Raw genomic sequence first — 27324 nt, 5'->3', positions numbered from 1 at the left:
CTTAGGTCACAGTTGGTGTTCAATAAAGATGCCTTCTTTTTCTAAACAGATACATGTAAACTGAATAATAGATTGCATTCATATGCATCACTAACTGCATTAATAAAAGCAGCCATTTCCCGCAAGGCGCTCACAGAGGCACACAGTCTAGAGAGGGACAGGACCAAAAGCAGGGTGTTCCTGAGTCTGCCGCGCTCCCGGGGCGAGGGCGAGCGCGATCACGAGGGTTCAGCAGAGATCCGGCGCCCACCAGAAAGAGGAAGGGACGGGCCGCGGCGGGCGTAGGGGAAACACAGAGCATCCTACTTCGCCCAGCCAGCCTTAAGCAGCCCATGCTGCGGGGCCACGCCCAGCGCCTAGCGACGCTCTCCATGGCAACCGAGACTTGGCAACGGCCCCACCCCGTGCGTCAAGACAGGCGTGTTGCGTCATAGCGGCGCGCCGGAAGTGACTTAAGCAATCGCCAAAGACTCCGGAAGTTGGCTCTGTCAGGGACTGTTGTTGATTCTGACACCCGGCTTGCGATGGGTTGCGACGGGGGAACGATCCCCAAGAGGCACGAACTGGTGAAGGGGCCCAAGAAGGTTGAGAAGGTCAGTGAAGTGGGCCCGGTGGGGACTGGGGTTGGCGGGGCCCCCGGGGAGCGAGGAGAGGTGGGGGTGGGGCCAGCGGGTTCAGACGCAGCTGCGCTCATCCCTTGTGGAGAATTCAAAATTAAAACAGGATTAATAAGGGACCTTTACTGCGTGCTTGCTATTGCCACTCAGCCGGAAGTACCCTTAATATGGGGTGTCTCCTGCAATTCTCACATCGGTCCGTACTGTCATATCCTCACTTTGCAGACATGGAACTTGAGAGTGAAAAGGAGAAAGTTGCGACGCTAGGGACAGCGCCAGGGTTTGAAGCCTGTCTGCCGTCGTAACAGTGACACAAATGGGTACTGTTTATCGGGCTTTGTATACACTAGCTCATTTCTCAAGGAAGTCCTCCCAGAAGGTCCCCTTATCCCCGTGAGAGCAGGTCCTTAAAACCATACCGACCCCTTTACACCGCGTTCATGGCTGGTAGACGTCGGTCTCGGGGACAGTGAGCTTCCGGTGGCAGTCTGTCCCTTCTCCCGCTCTGTAAGTAGCACAGTTCCTAGCACACTAAAAACAATATAAAGAATTCCTAATGCTCACAGGTTATTGATCACATCATATGTCATTTCCATGCCACTGACAGGGAAATTGAGTCAGTAACATGACCAAGATTTCACATCCCGTGGGTAATGGAACCAAGAATCCCATTCATTTGCTCAGGATTTCAAAGTTAAGCCTAGTCATTGCTTTTTGATAGTAGAAGGTTCAGGCAGTGTTTGACTTGTGCTCCACTACAGTGCGAATTTTGATAAAAGCCATTTAAATTGCCAACGTGTAGCTTTGGATCCGAGGAATGGATAGAGTAACAGTTTCGGGAATGTGGGTTTGGTTTGGTTTGGTTTGGTTTGGTTTGGTTTGAAATAATAGACAGTGGTGATTAAAAGCATGGTCTCTGGAGCCAGCCCGTTCTTATCCCAGCTCCTTCATCTATTTGCTCTGTGACCTTTTGGTGCCTCACTTTCCTCAGGAAAAAAGGTAAAAACACTGAATCATAGGGTTTTTATGAGGATTAAAAGATTAAGTTACAGAAACCGCTTAGCACAGCAGACAGTTGTTGCTTCAAAAAATCAACTTTAAGGGAATGTTTTTATTTTTCTATTTCTCTTTTCTCCCAAATATGCCATCTTGTTACATTTTCAGGTTTGGCATTTTAGGAGGGGGAAAGAGTGGGACATGGGATATTATATAGGTAAAACTATCATTAAAAGGTTATGATCTTACATCTGCATTTTCATACTGTGGTTAAGAATTTGATATGCCCCCTGGTGAACAGTCTGCAAAAAACACTTCGGTTAAATTGGTGATTTTATGCAGAATTAAATAGTCTTTGTGCTAAATTTATAAATAATAATGCCTGTCTTCTCAGTTTTCCATCCTTATATTCTGCTAAAACTTTGGAGCCTTTCTCATTGTTAGAAATGAAACTGGACTGTTTGCTTTTTCTGGATGGCTTCCCTAACTTACTGTTAAGATGCAAATATTAATGTTTATATGTAGCTTACATAGGCAATTTAATAATTTGAGGTAAACTGTTTTGTCATAGGTGTCGTGTTTACAGGGGACTTTATTTCACATAGTATTGATTACTGTGACTTTTTAAATCCCAACTTTTGTGCCATTATCTTTATGAAAACCAAAAATCATCATAGTGTGATATTACTGAATAAGCCTTTATGTGGAGATCTGTGGATCGTGTCTTTCAGAGGTGAAAATTAATTTAAAATATTTTTTTTCTCTTTGTAGATTGACAAAGATGCTGAACTGGTGGCCCTATGGAACTATTGTGCTCTAAGTCAAGAAATACTAAGACGACCAATAGTTGCCTGTGAACTTGGCAGGTATGGTTCCTTAATTGAGATGAATTTTTATTAAATGATTTTTTTAAGAATTTTAATGTGTAAATGCAGTTCTTGATTCATCAGATGTGACTTACCATAAGCAAATTTGTGAAACCTAGATTTATCATTCCCTGTGAACATAATTCTGTACAAACTTGTTCAATTTGGTTTATTTTATCCATGGATCGAAAACTCGGAGATTAATAGCTGAGTTATAAACATAAACGCATGAAGGAGCCATGTGGGGAATGGTGGGAACTAGGGGAAACTGGAGAGTTCATGTCCCATCTACAGGGATAGCTGCTACTCAGTTCCAGCCAGTTGCAGTTCAAGAATGTGACCTAGTGGCTCTAGAACTTATGATTTTATATTTTCATCCAGGAAAAGTTGAAAATATGTACTTTTATATTAAATTTCCCAATTTTTGAAATCCTTCTTAAGGTCACATTCAGCCCTCAGACTGCCAGTTTGAGCACTTGATTTTAAACTAGTTTCTTTCTTTGTATGCTCTGGAAATAGTTGAGAGAGGATTAAACTTACCTTTTGAGTAAGGCTGGGCATTTCTGTTATCAAATGTAAAATGACTTTGGATTGTACTCAATTTAGTCTTTGTCCTTTGTGTGAAGGTTAATTGTTGCCATAATGTTTTGACTAATCTTTATTGTTGCAGACTTTATAACAAAGATGCTGTCATTGAGTTTCTCCTGGACAAATCTTCCAAAAAAGCTCTTGCAAAGGCAGCGTCTCACATTAAAAACATTAAGGTAACACAGGTGATTTTGAAGTGCTCCAAGGGTCTCTGTGGTTGAGGTTTATCTTACAGAATTCACGTACATTATAGACTGAACTCAAATATTTGGGATTTCAATCCCACCCAGCCAGCTAATAAAGGTGTGATTTTGGGTGGTCACTTAAAGCTTAAGCCAGAAGGTCCCACACCTGTACTTTCTGCATTATAAATTTGTTATGATTTAATATGCATGGAAAAGCTTTGAAAACTCTCAATGTGCCCTAGCCGGATTGACCCAGTGGATAGAGCATCAGCCTACGGACCAAAGGGTCCCGGGTTCAGTTCCAGTCAAGGGCACGTACCTTGGTGGAAGGCTCCTCCCCAGCCTGGGCCCTGGTTGGGGTGCATGCAGGAGGCAGCCAATCATTGTGTTTCTCTCTGTCTTTCCCTCTCTCTTTGACTCTTCCTAAAAATCAGTGGAAAAATATCTTCGGGTGAGGATTTACAAAAATAAAAATATTTTTTAAAAAACCTCTCAATGTGCTGTGTAAACATTGGGATGCCTTATTTTTGTAGTTAAAACTCAGCTACTTGAATTTTTTATTTGAAAGACACTTTTATAGAATTAGAGAATTTTATAGGTAGACCACTGTTAAATTATTGTGGTTATCTCTTGCTGACTAGAAGTTCTGATTGGCAGTTAAAATTCTTTCATGAAAGTGAAAAAACAAGGTTTGTAGTAAAGAAAGTTTGTTGAGAGGACAACATTTTCAAATTTGGTCATTGGGAGAAAAATTAGAAAAGTAGCGAAGCATTTGAGAACCATCAAGCTGTCAAACACTTGGGCTCACCCTCACTATAAATACCTCCTGAGGCACATGGCCAGTTAGTGAGGCTAAACCTGGACCAGAGCCCCTGACTCCTCATCTAAGACTTTGGGTATTTTCTTTTAGTCTCTTTGTTTTTAAATGTTTTATTATTATAGTAGGCTTTTTGTTTGAATTCTTGAAATGATTACAGGATACAGGATATGTTTATTTCAGGCAAATCAATAATTTTGAAATGTAGCTAATCATAGTGATACAGAAATAACCATGCTGATTTTTGTCATCTTTTGCCTTGAGAAGAGTATTCACTTCTAAAAGACCCATGATAACATAATTATCTCAAAAATGTGATTCTCATTGAAATTTATTTATACAGTTCTATACTAAACCAGTATTCAGTGTATGTGCTTGAACTTTTCATTTTAATTCTCAAAAAAACCCTCTTCAAAAGTCTGAACTGTAGAGACAAAGTGATTCAAATAAAGCAATGCACACGTACAAGGTTGTCATTACTGTCAGCCAATAGTCCACAAATGCCCAGAGCAGAGAACTTGATGGGGCACATCTCTGCTGTAAACCAGGACGCCGACTGCGTGGTGGCTTTCCTGCTGAGGTGCTCTCTGCTCTCCAGAGTGTTGAAATCAGTGGTGCAGTTAAATGTGGAAAATGCTGCAAGTGCTAAAGTTTAACTGTCACTCCTTGTAAAGTTGAATTTTTTTGAAAACCTGAATGGTGGGGTCTTGGAATATGAGCGTATTCTCTGGCTAATATTTGCCTTGGATTCATTAGACCATGGCCTCAGATTTTACTGTCTCCCCAGCTATGGAGTAAAATGGTAGTCAGTGATACGGAATAGCCTCAGTGAGGATTGACGCGCAGGGAAAAAGAGTCCTTTCTGGATGAAATTACTATAAAGCTTTCTCTTCTTGGAGTAATTTTGCATGTCAGAAGTTACTTTTCCTTAAATAGTAAATGTTTGTGAAATAGAAATTAACTAACTTATTTGCTAGTGAATTTTAAAAATCATGTTTTCTGTCACAATTTATGATTTAATTTTATAGCCATGTTAATTGATGGCCACAGGAAAGTAGGTAGGGAAAAGAGGTTTGAATGGGAAGGGACTAGAATAACAATTTCTCTGTTTCAGCTGTTCTCAACCTTTGGGTCGCGACCCCTTTGGCGGTCGAACGACCCTTTCACAGGGTTCACCTAAGACCATCCTGTATATCAGATATTTACATTACAATTCATAACAGTAGCAACATTACAGTTAGGAAGTAGCAACGAAAATAATTTTATGGTTGGGTCACAACATGAGGAACTGTATTTAAAGGGCCAGAAGGTTGAGAACCACTGACTTAGATGGTATTAAGGGAAGGGTGATCCACTTATCAAATGAATTCTTAAAATCTGTATGGTTTTTCACAGCATGTGACAGAACTAAGGCTTTCCGACAATCCCGCCTGGGAAGGGGATAAAGGAAACACAAAAGGAGACAAGCATGATGACCTCCAGCGCGCACGTTTCATCTGCCCGGTCGTGGGCTTGGAGATGAATGGCCGACACAGGTCAGTCTGCTGAAGTGACACTGGTGCTGTGGGGTTCGTGCCTCGGCCTGGTGATCACATAGACTCTGTAAGGTGCTCTTCGGTTTGGATGGTTCATGCCCTGTCAGCCAAGTCCACTGATGTGGCGTCCAAGTGCACTCACTTTGTTCTCGAGAGCAGGAGAACCTGCAGTAAAGAGGGATTTTAAACATTTCTCTCATGATGCTTTTTTAAAAAAATATATTTTTATTGATTTCAGAGAGGAAGGGAAGGAGAGAGAGATAGAAACATCAATGATGAGAGAGAATCATTGCTCTGCTGCCTCCTTCACGCCCCCTACTGAGGAGTGACCCCGCAACCCAGGCATGTGCCCTTAACAGGAATTGAACCCGGGACTCTTCAGTCCGCAGGCTGATGCTCTATCCACTGAGCCAAACCAGCTAGGGCTCGTGATGCTTATGAGCCGTGGATTGGGTTATCTGATCTCTTCCTGTGGGAAAGAAAGCAAAGGGCAGATGTTTCCTATCAAACATCCCATTTCCTTGTCATTGCTAAAAGTTACTCAGTGGGTACAGGGTTACAGAATATGTGGTTGGTCGGTCAGCTGAAGGCCCAGCTGATAATTACTTGATTTGAATTTGTAGCCCAAAATCCTCTACTAGAGTACCAGAAATCTTAAGGTTAAGATTTATATTGAAAATGTAAGTGCCTTGTGTATTTCTCCCTTAAAAAATATGAATGTTGAATGAGTTTGTAGGTGTCTTTGTATAGGGAGTCTCTAAGCCAACGCTCTAAACTCTTTTCCCACCATTTAGAAATATTTTCAACAGCTGGTCGTCTAGAGAGAATCTTCCATGTAACACATTACATGTTGAAAGGTAGTAATTTTTACTACTTTTATTCAGGAAAGGGGGAGAAAGCATCTCAAGTAAGTGAAAACTTTTACTGAGCTATAAACAACCACATTTCGTCTGGGGCTTTCTGGCACATTTGTATACATTCTTCTAACAGACATATGTGCTGTGTGTGGCCAACTATGCCAGAGAGCATCACCACTGCTGAGGCGGAATAGCCTAGGATTCTGTTCTTCTTCAAGTAGTCTGAGTTTAAATCTTTTCAGCCTCGTTCTCAAGCTTCAGCATGTAGCGGTTGTTAACTCAGCTTGCTGTGCTCATCATTTTACAGTGTAGACGTGCATCAGATCGTCAGGTTGTACACCTTAAATATGCACAATTCCTAGTCCTCAATTGCACCTAAATAAAGCTGGAAAATAATAAAATAAAAGCTAACGTTCACCATTTGGGTTAGGTAGGAACTATTCGGGAACCAGACTCATGCACCTAATCCCCCCTCCCCTCAGCCTCTGGCAACCACCTATCTGCTTCTGTCTCAATAGTTTTACCTGTTCTGGATATTCCATCTACAGTGGGGCCTTCACTTACGACTTCCCAGCTAACGAGTTTTTCGAGATACAAGCCGTCGGCCGATTTTTTGCTTTGAGTTGCGAGCTAAAATTCGGGTTATGAGCCAGCTTCAGATACCCCACCACTAGTTGGCGCAGCGAACGTCACAGTGAACGCCACAACATCAGCCCAGTATCACGTGTCTCACTCGTTCACTTTAATGATTTGACATACAAGTAATTTGAGTTACGAGCTCCGTCCCGGAATGAATTAAACTAGTAAGTCAAGGCCCCACTGTATAATAATAAAAGCGTAATATGCAAATCAACTGAATAGCCGAACAGCGGAAAGACCGTCCAGGTGACCTTCCTGATGAAGCTGGTGCTGTGAGGGCCTACTCTTGCACGAATTTCGTGCATCGGGCCTCTAGTATAAATATAGAAGCATAGAGTGTGTAACCTTTTGTGTCTAGCTTCCCACTTCTTTTTAAGAAAGCCATGGTTTACCCCAAAAGAGGAACTTTGCAGAAGCAAACACAGCTCCAGGGTCTCGAGCAGGGATTACCGGGAGCTGTTGCTCCAGTTGTAGCTTCTCCCAGTTTTTCCCTTCCTTTGCTCTTCCTCTCTCTCTCTTCCCAGGTAATTGGGCTTCCCCTGTTTGGCTCTGCCATCCAATTAATAGGGCTTTCACACAAGAAAGTTGATTTGTCTGTCTGTTTAGTAAAGTTCATATAATAAAGATTTAAATATATAGAAAAATATAAATGAATTAGTTGTATAATAAAAAGTTGAGCCTTTGTTTAAAGAAAAACAAATAATTTCCTCAATTACTAATAATTAATAAGCATCCATGAAATAGGATTTTTTTTTGGTCCTAAACAACATGAATCGGGTTTTGTTAGGGCAGTCTGCAGCTGCTATAACCCCTAGGAAACTGGAGAACCTTCTGTTGTGGTGATTTTAGAGGAATATGTAAAGTAAAATGTGAAAGTGCTTTTTGCCCGTTTCCCCCAGTCCTCGCCTCCAGAGCAGCTTTATTAGCTGTTTACTATTTAATGGCCCTGCAGACCCTCCCAACGCCAACATGCCATGCTTCCCTCCACCTCTGCGACAGAAACAAACAGTCGTGGAGTCAGATTACACAGTTTGTAACTTTTTTTTTCTACTTCTTGGATTTGCACTTGTTTCCATGGCCTTGCAGAGTCACCTTATTCTTCGTAGGAGCTGCATGAGTGTTCATAGCTTGTCTGCCACCCCCTACCCATGGCCATTCAGGTGGTTCCTCGGCTTCCCTGTCCCAGGCAGTGCTGTCTGTACTACACAGCTCCGTAGACACAAGGAGGCTCTGGAGCTCGACGCTTTACCGGACACTGTCAGATCGTCCTCCTGTGTGTGGGCCGCATTGTACGCCCAGCTCACCAGTGCTGTTTCCTCACACTTGCCACACATTACCATCACCAAGATCCATTTCGGCCTGAAAGGGAAAGCATTCTGTCACTGTTCTGAAGAGCATTTCTTTAACTGATGAGTTTAAGCGTCTGTTATGTGTGTTGGGCATTTATATTTCTTCTGTGAGCCACATGTTACTGGCCTTTGCCCATTTTTCTATTTTGTTTATTATTGCTTTTTTCAATATATTTTTTTTATTGATTTCAAAGAGGAAGGGAGAGGGAGAGAGAGAGAGAGAAACATCAATAATGAGAGAGAATCATTGATTGGCTGCCTCCTGCATGCCCCCTACTGGGGATCGAGCTCGCAACCCAGGCATGTGCCCTGACTGGGAATTGAACCGTGACCTCCTGGTTCATAGGTTGACGTTCAATCACTGAACTACACCAGCCAGGCTGTTACTGTTTTTCAGTACCTCTTTTAATATTCATAAACTCTGAATCACATATGTATTTAAAATATTTTTTCTGAGTTCCTATTCTGTGTTTTGTCTTTTTATGTTTGTAGTACTTTTAAAAATGTATTTATTTATTTTTATTTATAGGAGAGACTTTATTCTAAAGGCTTATAGCAAGGGTGTGGGAAGGGGACTGTGGACTATGTTTGTGGTTTTAATTTATATATATAAATATAATCAAATGGAACCATTTTTCTTTGAGGTTCTTGGCCTTTGTGTAAACTGAACACATGTTCATTGATAATATGGGTAATAATTTTTAAATTTTCATGTAAGTCATTTTCTGTATTGAATTTTTTCTCCAGGTTTTGCTTCCTGCGGTGCTGTGGCTGCGTGTTTTCTGAACGAGCCTTGAAGGAGATAAGAGCAGAAGTCTGTCACACAGTGAGTTGTTGACATGTGTCGGTTCTTCTCAGTGGCTGAGGAAACAGATGGTGGGGAGTCCTCCCCTCCACGTGTGATTTCAGTATCCTCCACTTCTTTCTGAAGCATGGATCTAGTTGGTGTTTCTCTGTTTACAACCCTCCCGTGGCTTGTCACTGCTGGAAGTTGGGTCTGTGCTTCCATGTCCCTGCTGCCTGCCAGCTCAGAGCACACTGGGCCACTGCCTGAGTGCTCTTCTCTGTCCTATGCCTTGTTCCCTCTGCCCTTCCAGCCTGGAGGGTCCTTCCTGGGAACCTTAGTCCAGAGTGATCACCGTTCCCTGCGCTGTGATCACACTGACCTCAGCTATGTGGTGGCTTCGCCACTGGACTGTGAGGTTTTCCTCTTCTTTTTTTTTTAAATAGGACTTTATTTTTTTAGAGTACTTTTAGGGTCAGTAAAATTATGAGGAAAGTAAGTGATTTCCCATATTCCCTCTGCCCTGCCCATACACATGTGCATAGTCTTCCCTGTTACCAACATCCCCATCAGAGTGGCACATTCGTTAAAGCATGAACCTCCAGTGGCACGTTGGCATCACCCAGAGTCCACAGTGTACATTAGGGGTCACTGGTGCTGTGTATTCTGTGGGTTTGGAAAGATGTATAATGACATGTGTCATCGTCATCATAGTGCCACACAGTCTTTCCACTGCCCTGAGAATCCTCTGCCCTCCTGGTGTGTCTGAGGGCTGGTTCTCTCCAGGCACATCCAGTGCTCAGTAGGTGCTCAGACGAGTGAGCAAGCACTTGACCTGGGCACTTGCCTGCTCAGCTCACGTGAAGGAGATGCTGACGGCTTTGCTTCCGCCTGTTGCTGCTGTAGCTGGAACGTGTCTCTGGTGTTCTGCTGGCCCTTGGGAAGCCTGGCATTTAGTTTAGTGTCATGGATGCCAATGGCTCCGGGCTGTATTTTCACCCGTGTTAATCCTGTGAGGCCTCCCCGCGCTGTTTCTCCCTCCGGTAAACACCTCTCCTTCAGCAGCTTTCGTTGACAGCTGGTGAGGCCAGCACTCTTCGCTGGCTCTCATGGTGGATAAGACTGAGCACCCCTGTTCGCATGGAACCACCATCCAGTTTGAGAGATAGACACTCAGATGACTGAGCAAGGCAGAATCAATGGTGACAAATGCTAGAAAAGAAACACAGAGGGTGATGTCCCATAGGGAGAGAGGCCACCTTAGTGGGTCAGCAAAGGTGCCTCAGGGTTTGATGGAAGAATTGAAGGGTGCAGAGGAGGCAGCCAAGCAAAGTTCAAAAGCTCAGAAGTGACAGAGGCCTTTGCTGGTTTAAGGAACAGAAAGTGTGGTGGAGGATGGGGACAGAGAGAAGTAGGTGAGATTGGAGGGTCGGGCAGGGGTCACGCCATGTAGGGCCCAGGCAGCCATGCTGGAGCAGTGGGAAGCCACAAGGCAGCTTTAAGCTAGGCCAGATGGCCATTCTTCTTAAAATGATCCCTCTATTAAAGAAGCCAGATGTGGAGGAGGACACACTGGTGATTCTATAAATTTAGGATGCAAAGACAAGCAAAAGGTCATCGATAGGAAGAAGTCATTGTGGGGTGATTATGAATAAAGCCATCGGATAATTTAGAATCTGTCCCATTAAGCTTTTACAAGAAAAGTTCAGAAAGTACATTCAAGAATGTACTTGCTACATTTCCTGTATTAACAATGATGGATGGGTGTCCAAAGGAAACAAGGACGTGGTGACAGCCCCTGTGCTCTTGGAGACAAGTCCTGCAGGAGCATATATTCCTGAGAAGTCCTGTTCTGCCTTGTTGCTTGAGGCCAGGTACCAAGCTGATGGTGAAGATGCCATTGGAGGCCCGGGGCCAGAGAACTTCCTTTTGACAGAGCTGATGAGAATTGACTTTATGGAGGAGGAGGAGGTTTTTGTTCTAGGCCTTGAAGGCCGGGCCTGTTTCTCCTCAATCAGACTTGCCCAGAGAACGGGACAGGACCTGCCTGTGGTGGGAGGAGGGCGGTGTGGCGTGGTCCACTGACAGGACAGCAGACAGCACCAGAAGAAGTAACTCCCACTTCGTTGCTCCTTCCGGCGTCTGCTGGCTGGAGGAGAAAGTCTCTGTCCTAGTGTGTTCCAGCGCCTCTGCCCCTCGAGCTCTCCAGAGAGAGGACCTACGCTCAGAGCTGTGCAGGCAGGCTCCAGTGGGATTGTTTTGTGGTCTCTACATTTTTATGCTTATTTTATATTTATCGCAAGGGATGCTGTTTCTTTAATTCTTATGACAGGAATATAAAGTTAACTTGTAAATTTAAGAAGAAACAATGGGTAGATTTAAAGAAAAAATGCTAAGATACCGATAGTAATGTGGCAGGGAAATGCCTGAAATTTGTGAAATGCTCTTGCAAATGATGGTGGTAGGTAGTGGGGGCGGGGATGGGGTGGAAGAGTTGGAGGGTGTTTTGAAGAAGAGGAAACAGAGGAGCAGCCCCACTGGGGGAGGAACCCAGGCAGCCCAAGAAGATGGGGCACAAGGTGTAGTCACGCAGTGGGGCAGGACTGGGGGGCAGGGCGACAGGTCGGAGATGTGAGTCCACTGGGTGGTGGAAACTTTGAGTGCCTGACCCAAGAGCAGGTCCAGGTGGGAATGCGGTAGGGAGCCATTGAGGCAAGAAATTTGACAGTGGGTATGAAAAGGGAGCCTGTGGGAAGCGCTGTGAAGGAGCGGGAACTCAGGGAACTCAGCTGGTATGTGCTCCATGGGGCAGGAGAGCCACTTTGCATCTGCTGTGTTCAGATGTGTGTGTACCAAGTAGTGTGTGTGATGTTGTTTCAGTGTTGCATGCATTTGTGAGTACACTCAGGAAGTCTGCTTGAAAGAATGTAAATAGGAGAGGTGGAAAATTAAGCTGAAATGTATTACAGAAGCCAAATATCCTAAATCAGTAGTTCCTAAACCAGGCTTTCTCTGTAGAATCATACTGAAGTTTGTCAAGTTCTCATTCCCCATCTCAGACCCCGACACCAAAGCCTTTAGGAGGGTGTAGACTTCTTTTACTTAAGGGTTCTCAGAGTAATTCTAATGGGCTGCCAATTTGGGGGGACTCTGACCTAAAGCAATCAAACATTTTTCCTTCTACCATAATGGCTACTGTCTCCTGGATCAGGCAGTTTTCCTTTGCATTGGCTGACCCCACACATAATGTAACCATGTTGACAAGCATATATAACAGAGCTTTACGGAGAAGTTGACAGTATGTCATGGAAATGCAATATTACAAGGGAACTCTGAAATCCTTCTGTTGGTGCTTGGGAAATTTCACTGAACACCAGCAAACTTGAAAGTCCGTACCTTGAGCACTTCAAGGGAAGAGAAGGAAGCAGAGGAAAGGGGACCTGACTGTGTCAGGGTTGCATAAGAAGAGACCAGGTGAGGACGGGAGCTCTGGCTACATCTGTCTCCTGAGGGGCCTCCTGCAGGTAGACAGGATGCTGGCTCAACTCAGGAGTGTCTCAGGGAGGAAAGTGTCTTAAACATAAATCTGTTGCCAGAAGAGCAAGATAAGCACTTTTCTCTTATGTAATCTACATAGATACTGCCTTTGCTTAACTAGATGGAGCACTCTACCCTTTAGCTCCCTAGGGCAGCCATACAAGGCATCACAAACTGGGTGGCTTAACAGAAAGTATTATGTCACAGTTCTGGAGACTGGAAGTCTGTAGTCAGGGTGTAGGCAGGAAATTGTGTGTCTGCAGGGTGGTTCCTCTGAGGCTGGGAGGGAAGGAGCTCTCTCCCTGACTTCAGATGGCCGCCTGTCCCTGTGTCTCCTCTTGTGGCCTTTCCTCTATGGAGTCCCTCTCTATACCCATATCTCCCCCTTTTTTTTGAGGACACCAGCCATACTAGATTAGTATGACTAATGACATGTACAGTGACTTGCTTTCCAACGGTCACATTCTGACTTACTTCAACATTTCAGGTGATGGAGGGGGTAGTGGGGGGAGGCACAGTTCAACCAAAAAAACTATAGAGTTTACAAAAGCATAGAACATGGGACATTCACTGGCATACGTGGGTGGGAGTCACTCATTCACTCACGAAACGTATATTGGTTGTGGCTCACCCACCAGTGTTGGCTTGGGACCACCACTTCACCTTTCCGGGCTTGACATTCTAATATGTAAAATGAAGGAATTATAGTAAATTCTCAGACACTTTTTTTAAAATAAATCTTTATTGTTCAGATTATTACAGTTGTTCCTCTTTTTCCCCCCCATAGCTCCCCTCCACCCAGTTCCCACCCCACCCTCTGCCCTTACCCCCCCCCCCACTGTCCTCATCCATAGGTGTACGATTTTTGTCCAGTCTCTTCGCACACCCCCCACACCCTTTTCCCCCCAAGAATTGTCAGTCCACTCCCTTTCTATGCCCCTGATTCTATTATATTCACCAGTTTACTCTGTTCATCAGATTTTTTATTCACTTGATTTTTAGATTCACTTGTTGATAGATATGTATTTGCTGTTCATAATTTTTATTTTTACCTTTTTCTTCTTCCTCTTCTTAAAGAATACCTTTCAGCATTTCATATAACTGGTTTGGTGGTGATGAACTCCTTTAGCTTTTCCTTATCTGTGAAGCTCTTTATCTGACTTTCAATTCTGAATGATAGCTTTGCTGGATAAAGTAATCTTAGTTGTAGGTTCTTGCTATTCATCACTTTGAATATTTCTTGCCACTCCCTTCTGGCCTGCATAGTTTCTGTTGAGAAATCAGCTGACAGTCGTATGGGTACTCCTTGTAGGTAACTGACTGTTTTTCTCTTGCTGCTTTTAGGATTTTCTCTTTGTCTTTTGCTCTTGGCATTTTAATGATGATGTGTCTTGGTGTGGTCCTTTTTGGATTCCTTTTGTTTGGGGTTCTCTGCGAATCCTGGACTTGTAAGTCTATTTCTTTCACCAGGTGGGGGAAGTTTTCTGTCATCATTTTTTCAAATAGGTTTTCAATATCTTGCTCCCTCTCTTCTTCTGGCACCCCTATAATTCAGATGTTGGTACGCTTGAAGTTGTCCCAGAGGCTCCTTATCTTAATATTTTTGGATTCTTTTTTCATTTTGCTTTTCTGGTTGGGTATTTTTTGCTTCTTCATATTTCAAAATCTTTGACTTGATTCTTGGGATCCTCTTGTCTGCTGTTAGATCTCTGTATATTATTCTTTATTTCAGTCAGTGTATGCTTAATTTCTGGTTGGTCCTTTTTCATATCCTCCAGGGTCTCGCTAAATTTATCGGCGGTTTCTAGAAAATTCTCGAAAAACCTTATAACCGTGGTTTTGAACTCTATATCCTGTAGTTTGCTCTCCTCTATTTCTGTCATTTGTGACCTGTTTCTTTGTCTCCGCATTTTGGCTGCTTCCCTGTGTTGATAGAGTGGCTTTGTGTGATAGGTGTCCTATAGGGCCCAGTGGTTCAGCCTCCCCAACTACCTGAGGTGGATACTCTTGGTGCACCCCCTTGTGGTCTTTGTGCACAGTCTTGTTGTAGTTAAGCCTTGATTGTTGTAGGTATCACTGGGAGGAGTTGACCTCCAGGCCAATTGGCTGTGAGAATCAGCTGTGTCTATGGTGTGAGAATTTCTGTGCTGAAGACACCCTTATGGAGCAAGACTTGCTTCAGTGGGGCTTTGGTGCTCACTGAGTCTGCCCCCTGAGTGTGTCCCTTATGGATCTGAGGAGTTGTAGTCTGGATGGTCCCACTCTGACCACTGGGTACACTGGCTCTTGGATCTCTAAGGAGGTGCTAATTTAGCCTCTGCCTGAGGCTACCCAGCAGGAGCTACAGAGAGATCTGCAGTTTCCTCTTCTTTGTTTGGGATTTGGAGGTGCCCAGATGAGGCCCAGCTGTGAAGCAATGCAAGTTGCTGTGGGGCCTTGGGCCTTCTTTTGGATATTCTGACCCAGCTGCAGTTTGTTAGGTAATTTTAGATTTTATTCATATGCAAAAGCCTCTGTGCACAGCTTGGTTGGGGCGGGGTCTCGGGATCAACAGGGCGGAGCAAACAGCTATGGCTGATCCTCAGCCCTGCCCTAAAAGGCCCCGGGTCTCAGTGTCCTGCTATAATCGGTAATCGCTGCAAGCACCTCTGAGAGAAAGCTGCCCTCAAGTTCCGAGGTTTGCCCGCTTCCAGACAGTCTAGTTTCTCCCTGTATGAGTCTGGGTCCCCAGAGACTTCCCAGAACTGGAGTTCAGAGCAGTCAGGAGCGTGTGACTCCCTCCCGATTCAAAAAGACAGCCATGTCCTCAGTTTGCCAGCCGTTTCCTCGTACGCCTCCGTACCTCTGCACTTTACTTCCGCAGCTCCTCTGAGTCTCAGTGTGCTTTTCTCTTTCCTTCTAGTTGTAGAATTTCCACTCAGCCAGCCTTCCTATGGTTCTGGATGATGTCCGTTTTGTCTTTTAGTTGTCGACACTTTTTCTTTAGACCCAAATTCCAAACAATAACCCTTGTAAATGAGGAAATTAAGTGACAACTTTGTATACTGTCATCAGGAATCAATTCAAAGGCTCTAAAATTTATGAATACGAAGTGTCTCAGTCAGGGCTGGCTCACTGCTGAGACAACCAGTGGGTAACACAGTGAAAGACTGTGGTTGGCCAGCTCTCTTCTGAGGGAAACTTAAGGACTCCAGCTCCTGCTGTCCTGTAGCTTGGGCCTCCTCTGGTGTTTGGAGTGTTCTCCACTCAGTTGATTGATGGGCCTCAGAAGGGAGCATTTAGCTTAGGAGGTTTTAGTGGGCTAGTCCTGGCCCTGGTACTCATCACTTCTGTTCACATTCCATTGGCCAGAACTCAGTCATGTGGCCACACCTAACTGCAAGGGAGTCTGGGAAATGTAGTCTGGCTGGATGCCCAGGAAGAGGAGGTGAAGACCAGCCATTCCTGCCAACTCTGCCAAAAGGAAGAACTATGGCACCGTTTCAGGAACTGTAGTGCATTGTGAAAAGGTGAATGAAGTAAGATAGTCACAGTATCAAAGCCTAAAAGAAATTTTCATTTTTTAGGTAATGTCTGAAATTCAGAGGAACCAGTGTCATAAGCCAGATGTCAGGAACCTCAGTGATATTCAGAGTGTGCGTTTTCTCTACTTTTCATTCTATAGTTCCCTCTGCATTTGCTGTTCAGTTAACTAGAAGAGACTGACGGGTTTGAAGTAGCTACCTCTGTGTTCTAAACCCATCCTGTGCACACTTGATGTCAGCAAACACGGTCCAAAGAGATGTAGTTGCTAGGTTTTTTGTGTTCACTATAAACAAATCACTAGCCAAAATATCAATTGTATTCCCCACTGTGTTCCTTCCTTCTTATAACAAGAAGAAACACACTGGAGTAATTAACAGTTTGCAAAATAAATGATGTACTTGTTACTCAGAGCATGATCCATGGTCCTGTGATATGGGCGTTGCCCGGGAGGTTTAGTTCACTCTTTTTTGAGAAAGGCATATTCCCAGCCCCTCTATAGTCTTGCCAAATCATCTGTATTTTAGCAAGACACCTGGGGATTTTCTAGTTTGTAGAGGCATGACCAGGAACATTTGACTTGCTGGCTCTCTGGCTTCATTTCTTTAGTCTCTGTGATAGGTGAGTGGGGTGTGTGGGTGTTTTAAAGTCAGAAGAAAACAAAAATTTACACCCATACTGGTTGGGGGTTTTTTTGTTTTGTTTATTTTTTTTAGTTATTTTCGGGATTGAGGGGTGTGGAGTGGAAAAGAGAGAAAGTGTTTGGGAAGAGGATATATTTTCAAAAGTGGTCAGTGAATTCTATTTTCCGCTCTGGTCTCCAGGTTATTTTATTTCAGCTTTCTGCTGTCTTCATGGTCTCTGTGAACATTAAGCCTCAGGGAATTGCATAATATCCAGCACAGGCAGCCTTAAACTTTCACCTCTAGGGAAACTAATAGTTAGCAGGAAGGTTCTGTTCCTAGAAGGCTGGAGAAATTATCTACACATTAATTAATTACCCATTAATACATCGCCTTTAAGATACAGTCCATAGCAATGTATTTCTTGTGATTTCTTTCTCATAGCTATAAAAGTGGCCTACAATTGATAGTAGAGCCTTGTCAAGAGCATTTTTGTAGATTCGTTTGAGTATCTTGTATCAAAGAATCATTTTCCCATCTTTCTTCTTTGGTTGAATATTTTCTTATTTCAAGTCAAGGAAACAAGTGATATGAAGGAGAAAGCAAACACTCCTTACAGCTCCCAGCCCAGTGGTTCAGCTCATGTGAAAATGACTGTGCTGTTGACGCCAGTGTGGTTCCACGGCAGCCTCGCCTGCCGCAGTACCTTCCGTCTCCGCCACCTCTGCCAGCACGTCACCCCAGAGGGTCTGTCGAGGACTCGAATTTGTGGGCAAGCAGAGCAGGCGATTGACTTGCCCTCAGCACATCTCCTGGCCCATATACATAGCTGTCCTGGACTTAGCGGCCTGCAAAAGGAAACCCCAAAACTCAGCTGCCTTGTCCCGTGTCAGTTTACATTCATGCACAAAAGTGGCCCTACTTCTAAGGTGATCTGTGAGGCCTCTCTGCTTCCCGGGAGGTCAGATAACTATGAAGTCCATGATTGCTTTGATGGGGACTTTTACACTGAATCTTGAATTTACGATGGAAGGAAAGTTTTTCTTCTTTTGGTTAGTGATCTGAAATGTTTGATGGCCCCTCTAAGGGAATACTGTAGGGTTTTAGCTAGTCATGAGCACAGGGGAGATGTAATGACACTCATTTGCCTGGTAAAATCTAAATGCTGATAGCAGCTGTTTTAAATTCCGTGAAGATGTAAGTTTTTTCTTGGTTGTGGGTAAGTGCATAAGAATTGCGCTGATTTTCATGAGTCATCGTTTCAGTCCTTTATTCGTTTTGCAGAGTAAGTGTTTGATGTAAACAGAATCCAGTGCTGCTTGGAGTCCTTAAAGATGAACCCAGGAGTCTGTTTTATGTGCCTGACCCAGCGCTCAGCTCTTCCTTCTCTCCAATCCTCCTGCCAACTGGAGGGGAGGGGATGGCAGCGAGGGGGTAGAGGAGGGTCTGTGATCTCCTCCAGTGCGCAGAGGAGTGAGCTCAGTTCCTATGCCAGGACCTTCTGTCCATTTTGGAGCCTGCATGTGAAGGCGAGCAGTGTGAGGACACAGTGCAAGTGCACCTCCCAGCTGGGAGTGTGGGTGTGAAGGCGAGCTGTGTGAGAACACAGTGCAAGTGCACCTCCCAGCTGGGAGCGTGGGTGTGAAGGCGAGCAGTGTGAGGACACAGTGGAAGTGCACCTCCCCAGCTGGGAGCGTGGGTGTGAAGGTGAGCAATGTGAGGACACAGTGCAAGTGCACCTCCCAGCTGGGAGCGTGGGCGTGAAGGTGAGCAGTGTGAGGACACAGTGCAAGTGCACCTCCCAGCTGGGAGCGTGGGTGTGAAGGCAAGCGGTGTGAGAACAGGATTCAGTGAGGAGAGAAGCAGCAGCTCCTTGGCTGTAACTGGGTAACCAATTTGTAGACGTGGGTATGAACTGGGAGGGAATGCAGACAGATGGGATGTTTTCAGAGTTGTGTTCGCGCTGTTTTGGTAATTAAAAATAAACGAACTCTTTGCTGATAATGACGGGATGGCTGTCACTGTGCAGAGCTAGGCTGCAGGCTCGCCCAGGGGAGTGGCACCGGGCGCACAGCTCTGTCACTTCCTTTGACTGGGAGCAACCTCATTTCTGAGCCGGGTTGCTCATCTGTAAAGTGTGAACCATAGTTTCTATTGAGAGTCGCTGTGAGGATGGACTGCAGGCCCAGAGCCAGGCTCCGGAAGGGCTCGTCACACCGTCCCTATCAGTCGGGCCGACTGAATGCCGCCATCAGTTTGCACACTGAAGCTGGCGATGGCCAGAACTTCCTGAACTGTTCACGCCTCGGGAGTGGTGGTTTTCAGACTTACAGCCACTGATTTTATTCAGGTGCCACTGTAATGATTCCGAATCATTACTGACTTTCTGTGCCGCTTGTGCACGTAGGGAATCACTTTTTCTGGAGAAGCGGAGCTCCCTTTCTGAGCACTTCCTGTCCTTCAGCCCCAGTGGGTGATGACAAGGAGCGCCTGCTTCTAAGGAAAGGCCAGGTGGTTTGTTAGCTGCTAACTGTCGCCTCCTTCCTGTGGGAATCCCTCCCTGATTGGCTCATCTCTCTCTTTTTACAAAGACTGGAATTACTGCAGCGCCACTGACGTGGGACCTGTCGAGAGATTGGCGGTGTGTGGGCGGCAGCAGAAATGGCCTGTCTTTGAACTGCTCTGCTGTCAGAGTTTACATTTTTTATTTGTTTGCAGCCTGTCTCTTTTAGGTCAGTCTTTTAAACATCTCAAAAACTGGGCGACCTGGGGTAGTTTGCATCTTTGATCCACAGTATTCAAACCTGAGGACCACACCCAAATGCACTATTACAGTAGGTGATGTGTGTGCGGTGGCTCCTGCCGTGTTGGGAAGCTGCCCACTGTCCCCGGAGAGAGGGTGCCTTCCCACGCGGATTTGTTCTAATCTTCCCTAGTCTTCCTGTATTCTGTGTCCACCAGGCAGGATTCAGGGCCCCGTGAAGGTCAGGCTCCCCCTACTAGACTCTTCCACACTGTGCTGTGACTTGTTCATCATCTGTCTTTTTTCTCCCCAGACTGTCTGCTCTTCCCAAGCAGCCATCTTCACCCTGGGGGTCGGGTGGGTGGGGAGAGCAGGTGTGAATAGCTCCAGAGGAGCCAAGGTGTAGCTTTTCAACTCCATAGGCATTTTCCCAAAACTGTTGTGCCTGAGAACTCTCTTGTGGTCAGCCATCTCTTCCAAACTTCACAAGAAAGGGACACTGCTCTCCCCCTCCCCAAATCTTGCTTGTGCTCCCCAAGTGGAAGGTCTGGCAGATAAGAGAGCTGTCTGTCGGCCCAGCCACATAAAGGAGCTGAGAGAGAGAACCTCAGTTAGGAATCAGCTGTGGCCGCCGGCGCTCTAACACACAGCGTACTGCTGGGCTGTCCTCACCTTCCAGGCGGTCAGGGTCACCCAGAAGTGTCGCTCGGGGCTGCGGATGTCTTTGGACCACTCAAGCATGTCTCTGCACAGACATCGGTCAGTGCAAACTGCACAGACTTCCTTGTTAGTACATGGGAAGGCTTCCAGAATCAATTGTCGTGTTACAGGGTGGCTCCTTGAGTCCTTTGTTTGGAGACACAGATATTTCCTTCAGGGCGGATCGGGACGACTTTGCTTGTCTTGGATTTCATGTTTGCTGGTTGGCCTGCCCCAGGAGTGATGTTTTTGTCGCTCCATTGCTTCCGTTGTAGTGTGTGACTTCTTTGTTGGTTTTGATTGGAAAATCCTGTCACAAAGATTAATGACATACTTCCATTGGAATTTGGAATGGACTAGATCGTCATACAGTTACTATCTGCCTGCAGTCTTATAAAGCCAGGGTGCGCCACCCTCTCTCTCCAGTGAAATGAGATATTTCAGAACAGTTTGCCAGGGTCTGCACGGCAGCCTTATACTTCTTTGGGGCCTTTTCACCAATGTGAATAGAGGAAACATTTTGAGGTATGTAAACAGCTCTGAGAAGCTGCACAAACATGGCCAGCTCCTCCTCGCCCTGTGCTGTCCTTCGTTAGGTTGGTGCTGTACTGTAGCTTCAGTATGGAGAGAGGTCGGAAGGTTTGGGTTTGTTGTCTTGGTTTTCTTTTAAGCTGACGGCCAATGTGAAACATCCGGGTCCCACCACAGAGTGTTAGCCCCACTTCACGGACACATTCCACCCTTGTAACCCCAGAGCCCCTGGGGTTGGGTATTTCAGTCGTTTCAATGGTGAAAGAAGATCCGTCCCATGTGTAGCGCACTGTCCTGCGGGGTGAAGCGGGGCTCCCTGATAGAGACAGGCACGTGGGGGTGGGCTGCTGGCCTGCCGCCCTCCCCTCAGCTCTGTTAGTGCTGTGTTCACAGTTCCGGCTCAGGTTCACGCTGACATTTAGAAATCGGGGCGCAGTAGTAGCTCTTTGGTCATTGGCTCCTGCGAGCGTTTCGGGGTAGTCGGGCCAGCCTCGGGCTGAAGCCTGGGGCTCGCCGCTGCTTCACACGTCCTCTGGCAGGGTGGGAGGTTCCCACGGAGGCCACCTGCAGGGCCTGGCGGGTTTCCCTTCTTAAATAGCGTGAGCACTACTCGGTTTGCAAACATTTCCGAGCCCTGCTTCTTGGTGGTGGTGGTGTTTGTCTCTGTCTTGTGGAGTCAGCTTTGTGGCCATAGTGAAAGTGTGTTACACGTGTGACTCTGTCACCAAATCCATTTCCAAGAAAGTTAAGTGTTATTCTCCAGGTGGGAATGGGCAGCTCATAGAAAGTACAGTCCTCTGGGTTTTGGAACTACTGTTTCTCTCCACAAAAAATTCTATTTGGAATATTTACTTATTTTAAAGGCTGCAGAGAGTGGCCGTTCTCGTGTTACAGAGCAGATAGGATCTCTGTCCACCAGACCCGCGTCTCCATCTGTGCCCCAGCTCCTCGCGTGTCCCTGAAATCACAGGTGGTTTTCGGGGTGGTGTGTGTGTGAGGGAGAGCACGTCAAGCCTTGGTGCACGGTCATTCCTTATACCCCTGGCGTGTAGATACGTCCGTAGTCCCTCAGCCCTCCACGCAGCAGCCTCTGTGGGCCACCCGCGGGAAATTAACTGGCTTCCAAGCATGGACAATGGTTTGAAGACTAGACACTCAGTCCCCTGGAGACGGGTGGGGAGGCGCTGTAGACTCTCTCAGCAGCAATCACCACCGTTGCCTTAGGGTGGGGTTCCCACCCGTTCCTTTTTACGGTGCTAGAATCTTCAGTAGCAGAAGTGCTGTCCAGGGATGGTCAGAATGGAATTGTTTCACATTGTAACTCTTTATTCAGGGTGAAGTGCACAACTCACCACCGCCCTCATTACTCAGCCAGGAAAGGGGCAGCTCGGAGCGGGAAGAAGCCACAGGAAGCCGAGTGCCAGGGAGGGCGAGTGCGGGCTGCCGGAACCAAGGGGCACCTGCCTCTGCTGTTCTCAGGAGGCTTCCTGCACCCAGCCCAGCCCCGGGGCCTTAGCTACCCCGACTCTGTTCCTGCGGGTCCCTTTTGTTCCCCTCCAAGGAGGACACCCCCAGCGGAAGGCTTCCCCCCCCCCAACCCCCCCCCCCCCCTATCTCCCTCAGCGTGGGGTGTCCCAGGCCTCCTCCCGCAGAACAGGCTGCCCCTCCCCCGCAGGCCTCCCTGCGTGATGGCCAGAAAAGGCTCCTTTCGTCCAGGCAGTCCTGGCTGGACGCTGTATTGGGTCCTGTCATCATTCTTTTTTAAAAATATATACTTTATTGATTTTAGAGAGGAAGGGAGAGGGAGAGAGAGATAGAAACATCAATGATGAGAGTCATTGATCGACTGCCTCCTGCACGCCCCACGCTGGAGATCGAGCCTGCAACCTGGGCATGTGCCCTGACCGGAATCGAACCTGGGACCCTTCAGTCCGCAGGCTGACGCTCTATCCACTGAGCAAACCAGCTAGGGCTGTCGTTGTTCTTATACCTTCTCTGTGGCACCGACCTCAGGATTTGTGGGTCAAAGGACAGTCTCTTCAGTCGTGAGACCCGCCCTAAAGCAGGAGCTGACCTCAGAGTGATGGGTTTCGGAGACAGAGCACAGTAAATAGCCAGTGGTCGGAGCTGGCTAAGTCAAAGGTGCAGGTGGGACCGTGGGAATCTCCCCACAGCCCCAGAGGCTGTGGCTGGGCTGAGGGGGCGGAGGGGCGGCTGCCCCCTGGTCATGGACTCTGTCTGTCTTGCTCTCTCCAGTGTGGGGCCGCCTTCCAAGAGGATGACGTCATCGTGCTCAATGGCACCAAGGAGGACGTGGACACACTCAGGAGCAGGATGGAGGAGAAGAGGATGAGAAAGAGGGTGGGGAAGGTAAGGGTCCTGTGTCCCTCCCCTGCTGCTCTTCTCTCTGCCTTGCAGTGGCTGCTGGGGGTTGGCAGGGTCTGAGGCCCTTTTACAACCTGGCAGGGCCTGGGCACTGGACAGTCCAGCCTGACTCTGCCGCACCCTCGCTGTGGGGTGGGCACAGCGCCTCTTCCTCGCTCAGCGTCTTCAGTGACTGCACAGGGTGGAAGCAGGGCTTGTCTGGGTGGGGTGAGGTGGGGTGGGTGGGAGCAGGGCCTCTCTGGGGTGGGGTGGGGTGGGTGGGAGCAGGGCCTCTCTGGGGTGGGTGGGGTGGGGTGGGAGCAGGGCCTGTCAGGGACAAGCGTTATTGGGAGGGTGACAGCACCACAGGCTGAGCCATCACAATTGTTGCTCTCACTGATTTTAGAAGAGACCTATCAACCCTCTGTATCGGCGGATTTTCATCAAGGGATTCAACCAACCAGGAATCAAAATTATTTAGGGGTGGGGGGTGATCCCAGAAAGTTCCAAAAAGCAAAACTTAAATTTGCCGCACGCTGAGCGCTGTGCTGGATCCACAAGAATGAAGTGATATGTAGGCACACTCTTCCGTAGCCTCTGTGCTCATGTAGGTCACGCGTAAATGCTCTTTATGTAAACGCCATTTTGTATAAAGGACTTGAGTATCCTTGGATTTGGGGCCCTGTGGGGGTCCTGGAATCAGGGTTCATAACTTGTGAAATCAAGGAAAATCGCCATCACCCCAGCACATCCGAAGAGCCTGCTGCCCAGATCTGAGTGTCCAGGAGTCGCCTGGACACCTGGGCCCCCGGGAGCCTGTGGCTACCCCCGGCCCCCAGGTGCAGCCCCTCCAATAGCACCTGGGGCACCTGGAGCTGCCCCCTAGCCTTCCCCGCCCTCGGGGCCCCAGAAGGCACCGAGCTCCGGAGATGTCCGCGTGGTGGCGGACACTTGACTTCAGTGAGTTGTCGCGTCTGTCCCAGGCTTCCCGGGAGGCCCGTGCCCTCTCCAAGAGGTGCTCACCGACGCTCTGGTTACTGCTGCCGGACACCGGACACTTCCTCAGACACTCCAGCAGGAGGCGGCTGGCAGCTCCTCCCGACCCAGTGCTGTCCTTTCACATGAGCTCTGCGTGAGCCCAGGGCTCAGAGCTCAGCAGCTGCCTCTCTCTGTTTTGAAGGGCTCGCTCTTGTCCTCGGGTTTTTACGTCATATACGAGTGTTACAGGTCACATGCACGTGTGCATTATAAGTTCAGGGCTCCTGCCCGAGAAAGTTCCTTTTCCCACGTTGTCTAGTGAGGGGAACCTTCTGGATGGTTAGGCTGTGTGTCTGTAGCGCCATCTTTTGGCTACTTAGGAAAATGGCATTTTTAAAGGAAATTCTCTGAATGAACAAGGTCCTGTTTCTCCTGTGATTGAGTTGGTTCTGGCACAGCCGTGCGGTTTTAGAGTGGTTCGTTGCATTTTAAAAATTAGGAGCAACAGAATCCTAGTGCCTGAGCATCTTAATGGCAGTAATCCCGAGGCGGGAGGGCCGGCCCAGCGTCCTTCAGCACAGCCTCAGCCCTCGTGGAGCAGCGAGCAAACAGGAAGGCGGTGTGAGCGCCCAGAGAAGCCCACTGGGTGCTTGTGCGGGTGGGATCGTTCAGTTAGCTGCTCCTTTGTGGACAGCAGTCACCATTCACGTTGACTTACCACTGAACACTGTCAAAATGTTGTGAATGTGATTTCTGGAAGGTGAACTTAAGCAGCTCTCTATAGATATGCTCTTGAGTGAGGCAGAGTACATGACTGGGGACACGCGCATTAGGTCCAGGTCTGGAATAAATGGCGCCTGGGGTTGTCTTCAAATGAGCCCCGCTGTGAGTGCACCGCTTGGCCTGGCGTGAGGCTCTTGGGTGGCGGGCGGCCGCTGAGGCACTGGAGGCAATGAGGTACATCTCCACTTCCTCTCCCTACAGAAAACAAACAAGGCCAAGGCGGCAGAGTCTGTCTCACACCCGGCGACCAGTGAAGGTAGGTGCTGCTCGCAGAGCAGGCGGAGGGGCGGTCTTCGCGCCCTGGGTGGTCTGCTTCTCTTACTTTGCTTCTCTTACAGAGTCCGCAGGGCCGTCCGGAATGGACACAGGAAAGCCTGAGGCCACCAGCCTTGACTCCCGGGAGAAGAAAGTCGGCCCGGCTCCCAGAAGCACAGGTGGGTCCCATGGAGCCGCAGCGGCTGCTCAGAAAGCTGGGCCCTGGGGTCACGTCACAGCTTTATTGGCCTGAACTCAAAAACCGAGGTTCATCCCAAGTCCTGTCTCGGTCGTGCGCTGAGCTCTCTCGGGGACTAGAAACACTTCCAGACCCCAAGCAGGAGCCTGTCGGGACGTACGGGTCTGGGCACAAGTGCTGATGTTCCCTTGACCTGTGGAGCGTGCGCTTGGTGCCAGGCTCACGAGGCTGCCCGACCTGGGCTGGGAATCCCAGAGACTGGGTAGAGGGCTGGGGCTCAGCGTGGGGCGGGGGCTGGGTGTGTGTGCACCCACCCGGCGCTCAGAGCCTCCCTCCCCCACCCGCCTCTCGGCCAAGCTCTGAAAGCCATTCAACAAATAGTCCAGAATTCAGTGCATTTCTCCTGAAACCTGCTCCCTTTAACTAAAAAGCAAACACTATTTATTTCACAAAAAGGAAGACACAGACTGGTTAGGTACGAGAATGTCTGACCTCGTGTTGTGAGTAGCAGCCACAGTGGTTATGGGTTTCGACCCCTGCTCTCCACGTAGTAGCCCCCGGCGGGGGAGCTCTCTCAGCCTCCCACTGCCTCTGATTCAACCGTCAAACAGGCCATCCCACGCCCTCGTGAGGAGGGGCAGTGTGGGCACGAGGCAAGAAGTTGAGTAGTTAGTGTGATTTTAAACGCCGTAGCTCCGTCTGTCTCTAGGAGGCGGTGACTGAGATGATAAAGGGAGGATAAAAGGAGGAGGAGGGAAATTCCCGGGAGGAGCAGGCTTACTTTTCTCCCTTCGAGAACGTGCGGTTTGGAATGATCTTTAGTTCCGGCCGTAAAGCGTCTGGCTTTTCCTTTTCCCAACAGCTAATGGGAGCTCTTCTGGGAAAGCCGGGAAGCCTCCCTGCGGCGCCACGAAGAGGTCCATCGCCCACAGCGAGGAGTCCGAGGCTTACAAGTCCCTCTTCACGACCCACAGCTCCGCCAAGCGCTCCAAGGAGGAGTCGGCCCACTGGGTCACCCACACGTCCTACTGCTTCTGAGCCCAGGCCGCGCCCCGCGCAGGCTCCGTCCGGCTCCTGGAGACCGCGTGTGGGCGCTGGCTGTGCAGGAGGCCTGCACCGTGTCATCAAGGTGTCCCCCAGACCTTGGTGCCAGTGGCCACTCCTGCCTCTGAGGCACGTAGGTGACTCGCACCCAGTGGCCGCGCCACTCTCTCCGGTCTGACCCCCAAGCCGTGCTGGCTGCACTTCCCAGGTTCGAAACCATTAAAGATTCCAGATGCCTCGTGGGTGTGTGCTTGGCTCATTTTGACTAAAATCCGAGGTTTTGCTGCCAGCAGTGAATTAAATACAAGGGAGGAGCTGCGGCCGCACTCTGCCCGCAGGTGTTTGCAGGAGCACTGAGAGGCCGGGACCCTGGCCGAGAACTGGGGGAGGGGCGTCCCTAGTTTATCACTTCTTTGAAGATAGAAGAGATCAAGTTGGGCACCTGGCATTTGATACAAAAGTAGAGCAAGTCTGCCTTTCCTCTCCTCGATCTGTATTTCTGTTCTGTCTCCCACTCATGTTTTATAAGAAAGTTGAGCGTCAGGACTAACTCCATGGTGTTGTCAATTCCTGTCTTTAAATACTATACATAAACGTTTTCAAGTAACAAAACTCACATGGGACAAAACTTCCTCAGTGATTCTGTGGTTTGAGGTCATCTCTAAATCAAGGCTGTTTGTCCCTTCCTGCAGTCCCCCTGACCACCAAATGTTAGAGCTATAACATGGGGTACCCACCCCTGGGGGCACCTCAATACTCCGCAGGTGTGGCCCAGAGCACAGGGATGCCTCTCCCACAGGAGCCGAATGAGGA

At 47.8% G+C, this 27324-nt stretch overlaps 1 protein-coding gene and 1 pseudogene across 1 annotated transcript; one reads left to right on the top strand and one right to left on the bottom strand.

Moving 5' to 3' along the window:
- The first annotated feature begins 468 nt into the window (after positions 1-468).
- On the top strand, positions 469-26747 carry RTF2 (replication termination factor 2). The gene is made up of 9 exons (XM_070419722.1): positions 469-593; positions 2385-2479; positions 3150-3243; positions 5465-5604; positions 9197-9275; positions 23145-23258; positions 25215-25269; positions 25352-25447; positions 26330-26747. The coding sequence occupies exons 1-9, from the start codon at positions 525-527 to the stop codon at positions 26503-26505; spliced, it is 918 nt and encodes a 305-aa protein (XP_070275823.1). The 5' UTR covers positions 469-524; the 3' UTR covers positions 26506-26747.
- On the bottom strand, positions 20298-21821 carry LOC139013525 (beta-1,3-galactosyl-O-glycosyl-glycoprotein beta-1,6-N-acetylglucosaminyltransferase 7-like; annotated as a pseudogene).
- Positions 26748-27324: the final 577 nt, after the last annotated feature.

This window comes from Myotis yumanensis, unplaced genomic scaffold (genome assembly GCF_028538775.1).
Source record: "Myotis yumanensis isolate MYYU_CA2020_CCGP unplaced genomic scaffold, mMyoYum1.0.hap1 SCAF_7, whole genome shotgun sequence".
NCBI lineage: Eukaryota > Metazoa > Chordata > Mammalia > Chiroptera > Vespertilionidae > Myotis > Myotis yumanensis.
This window is presented reverse-complemented; position numbering and strand designations above follow the sequence as displayed.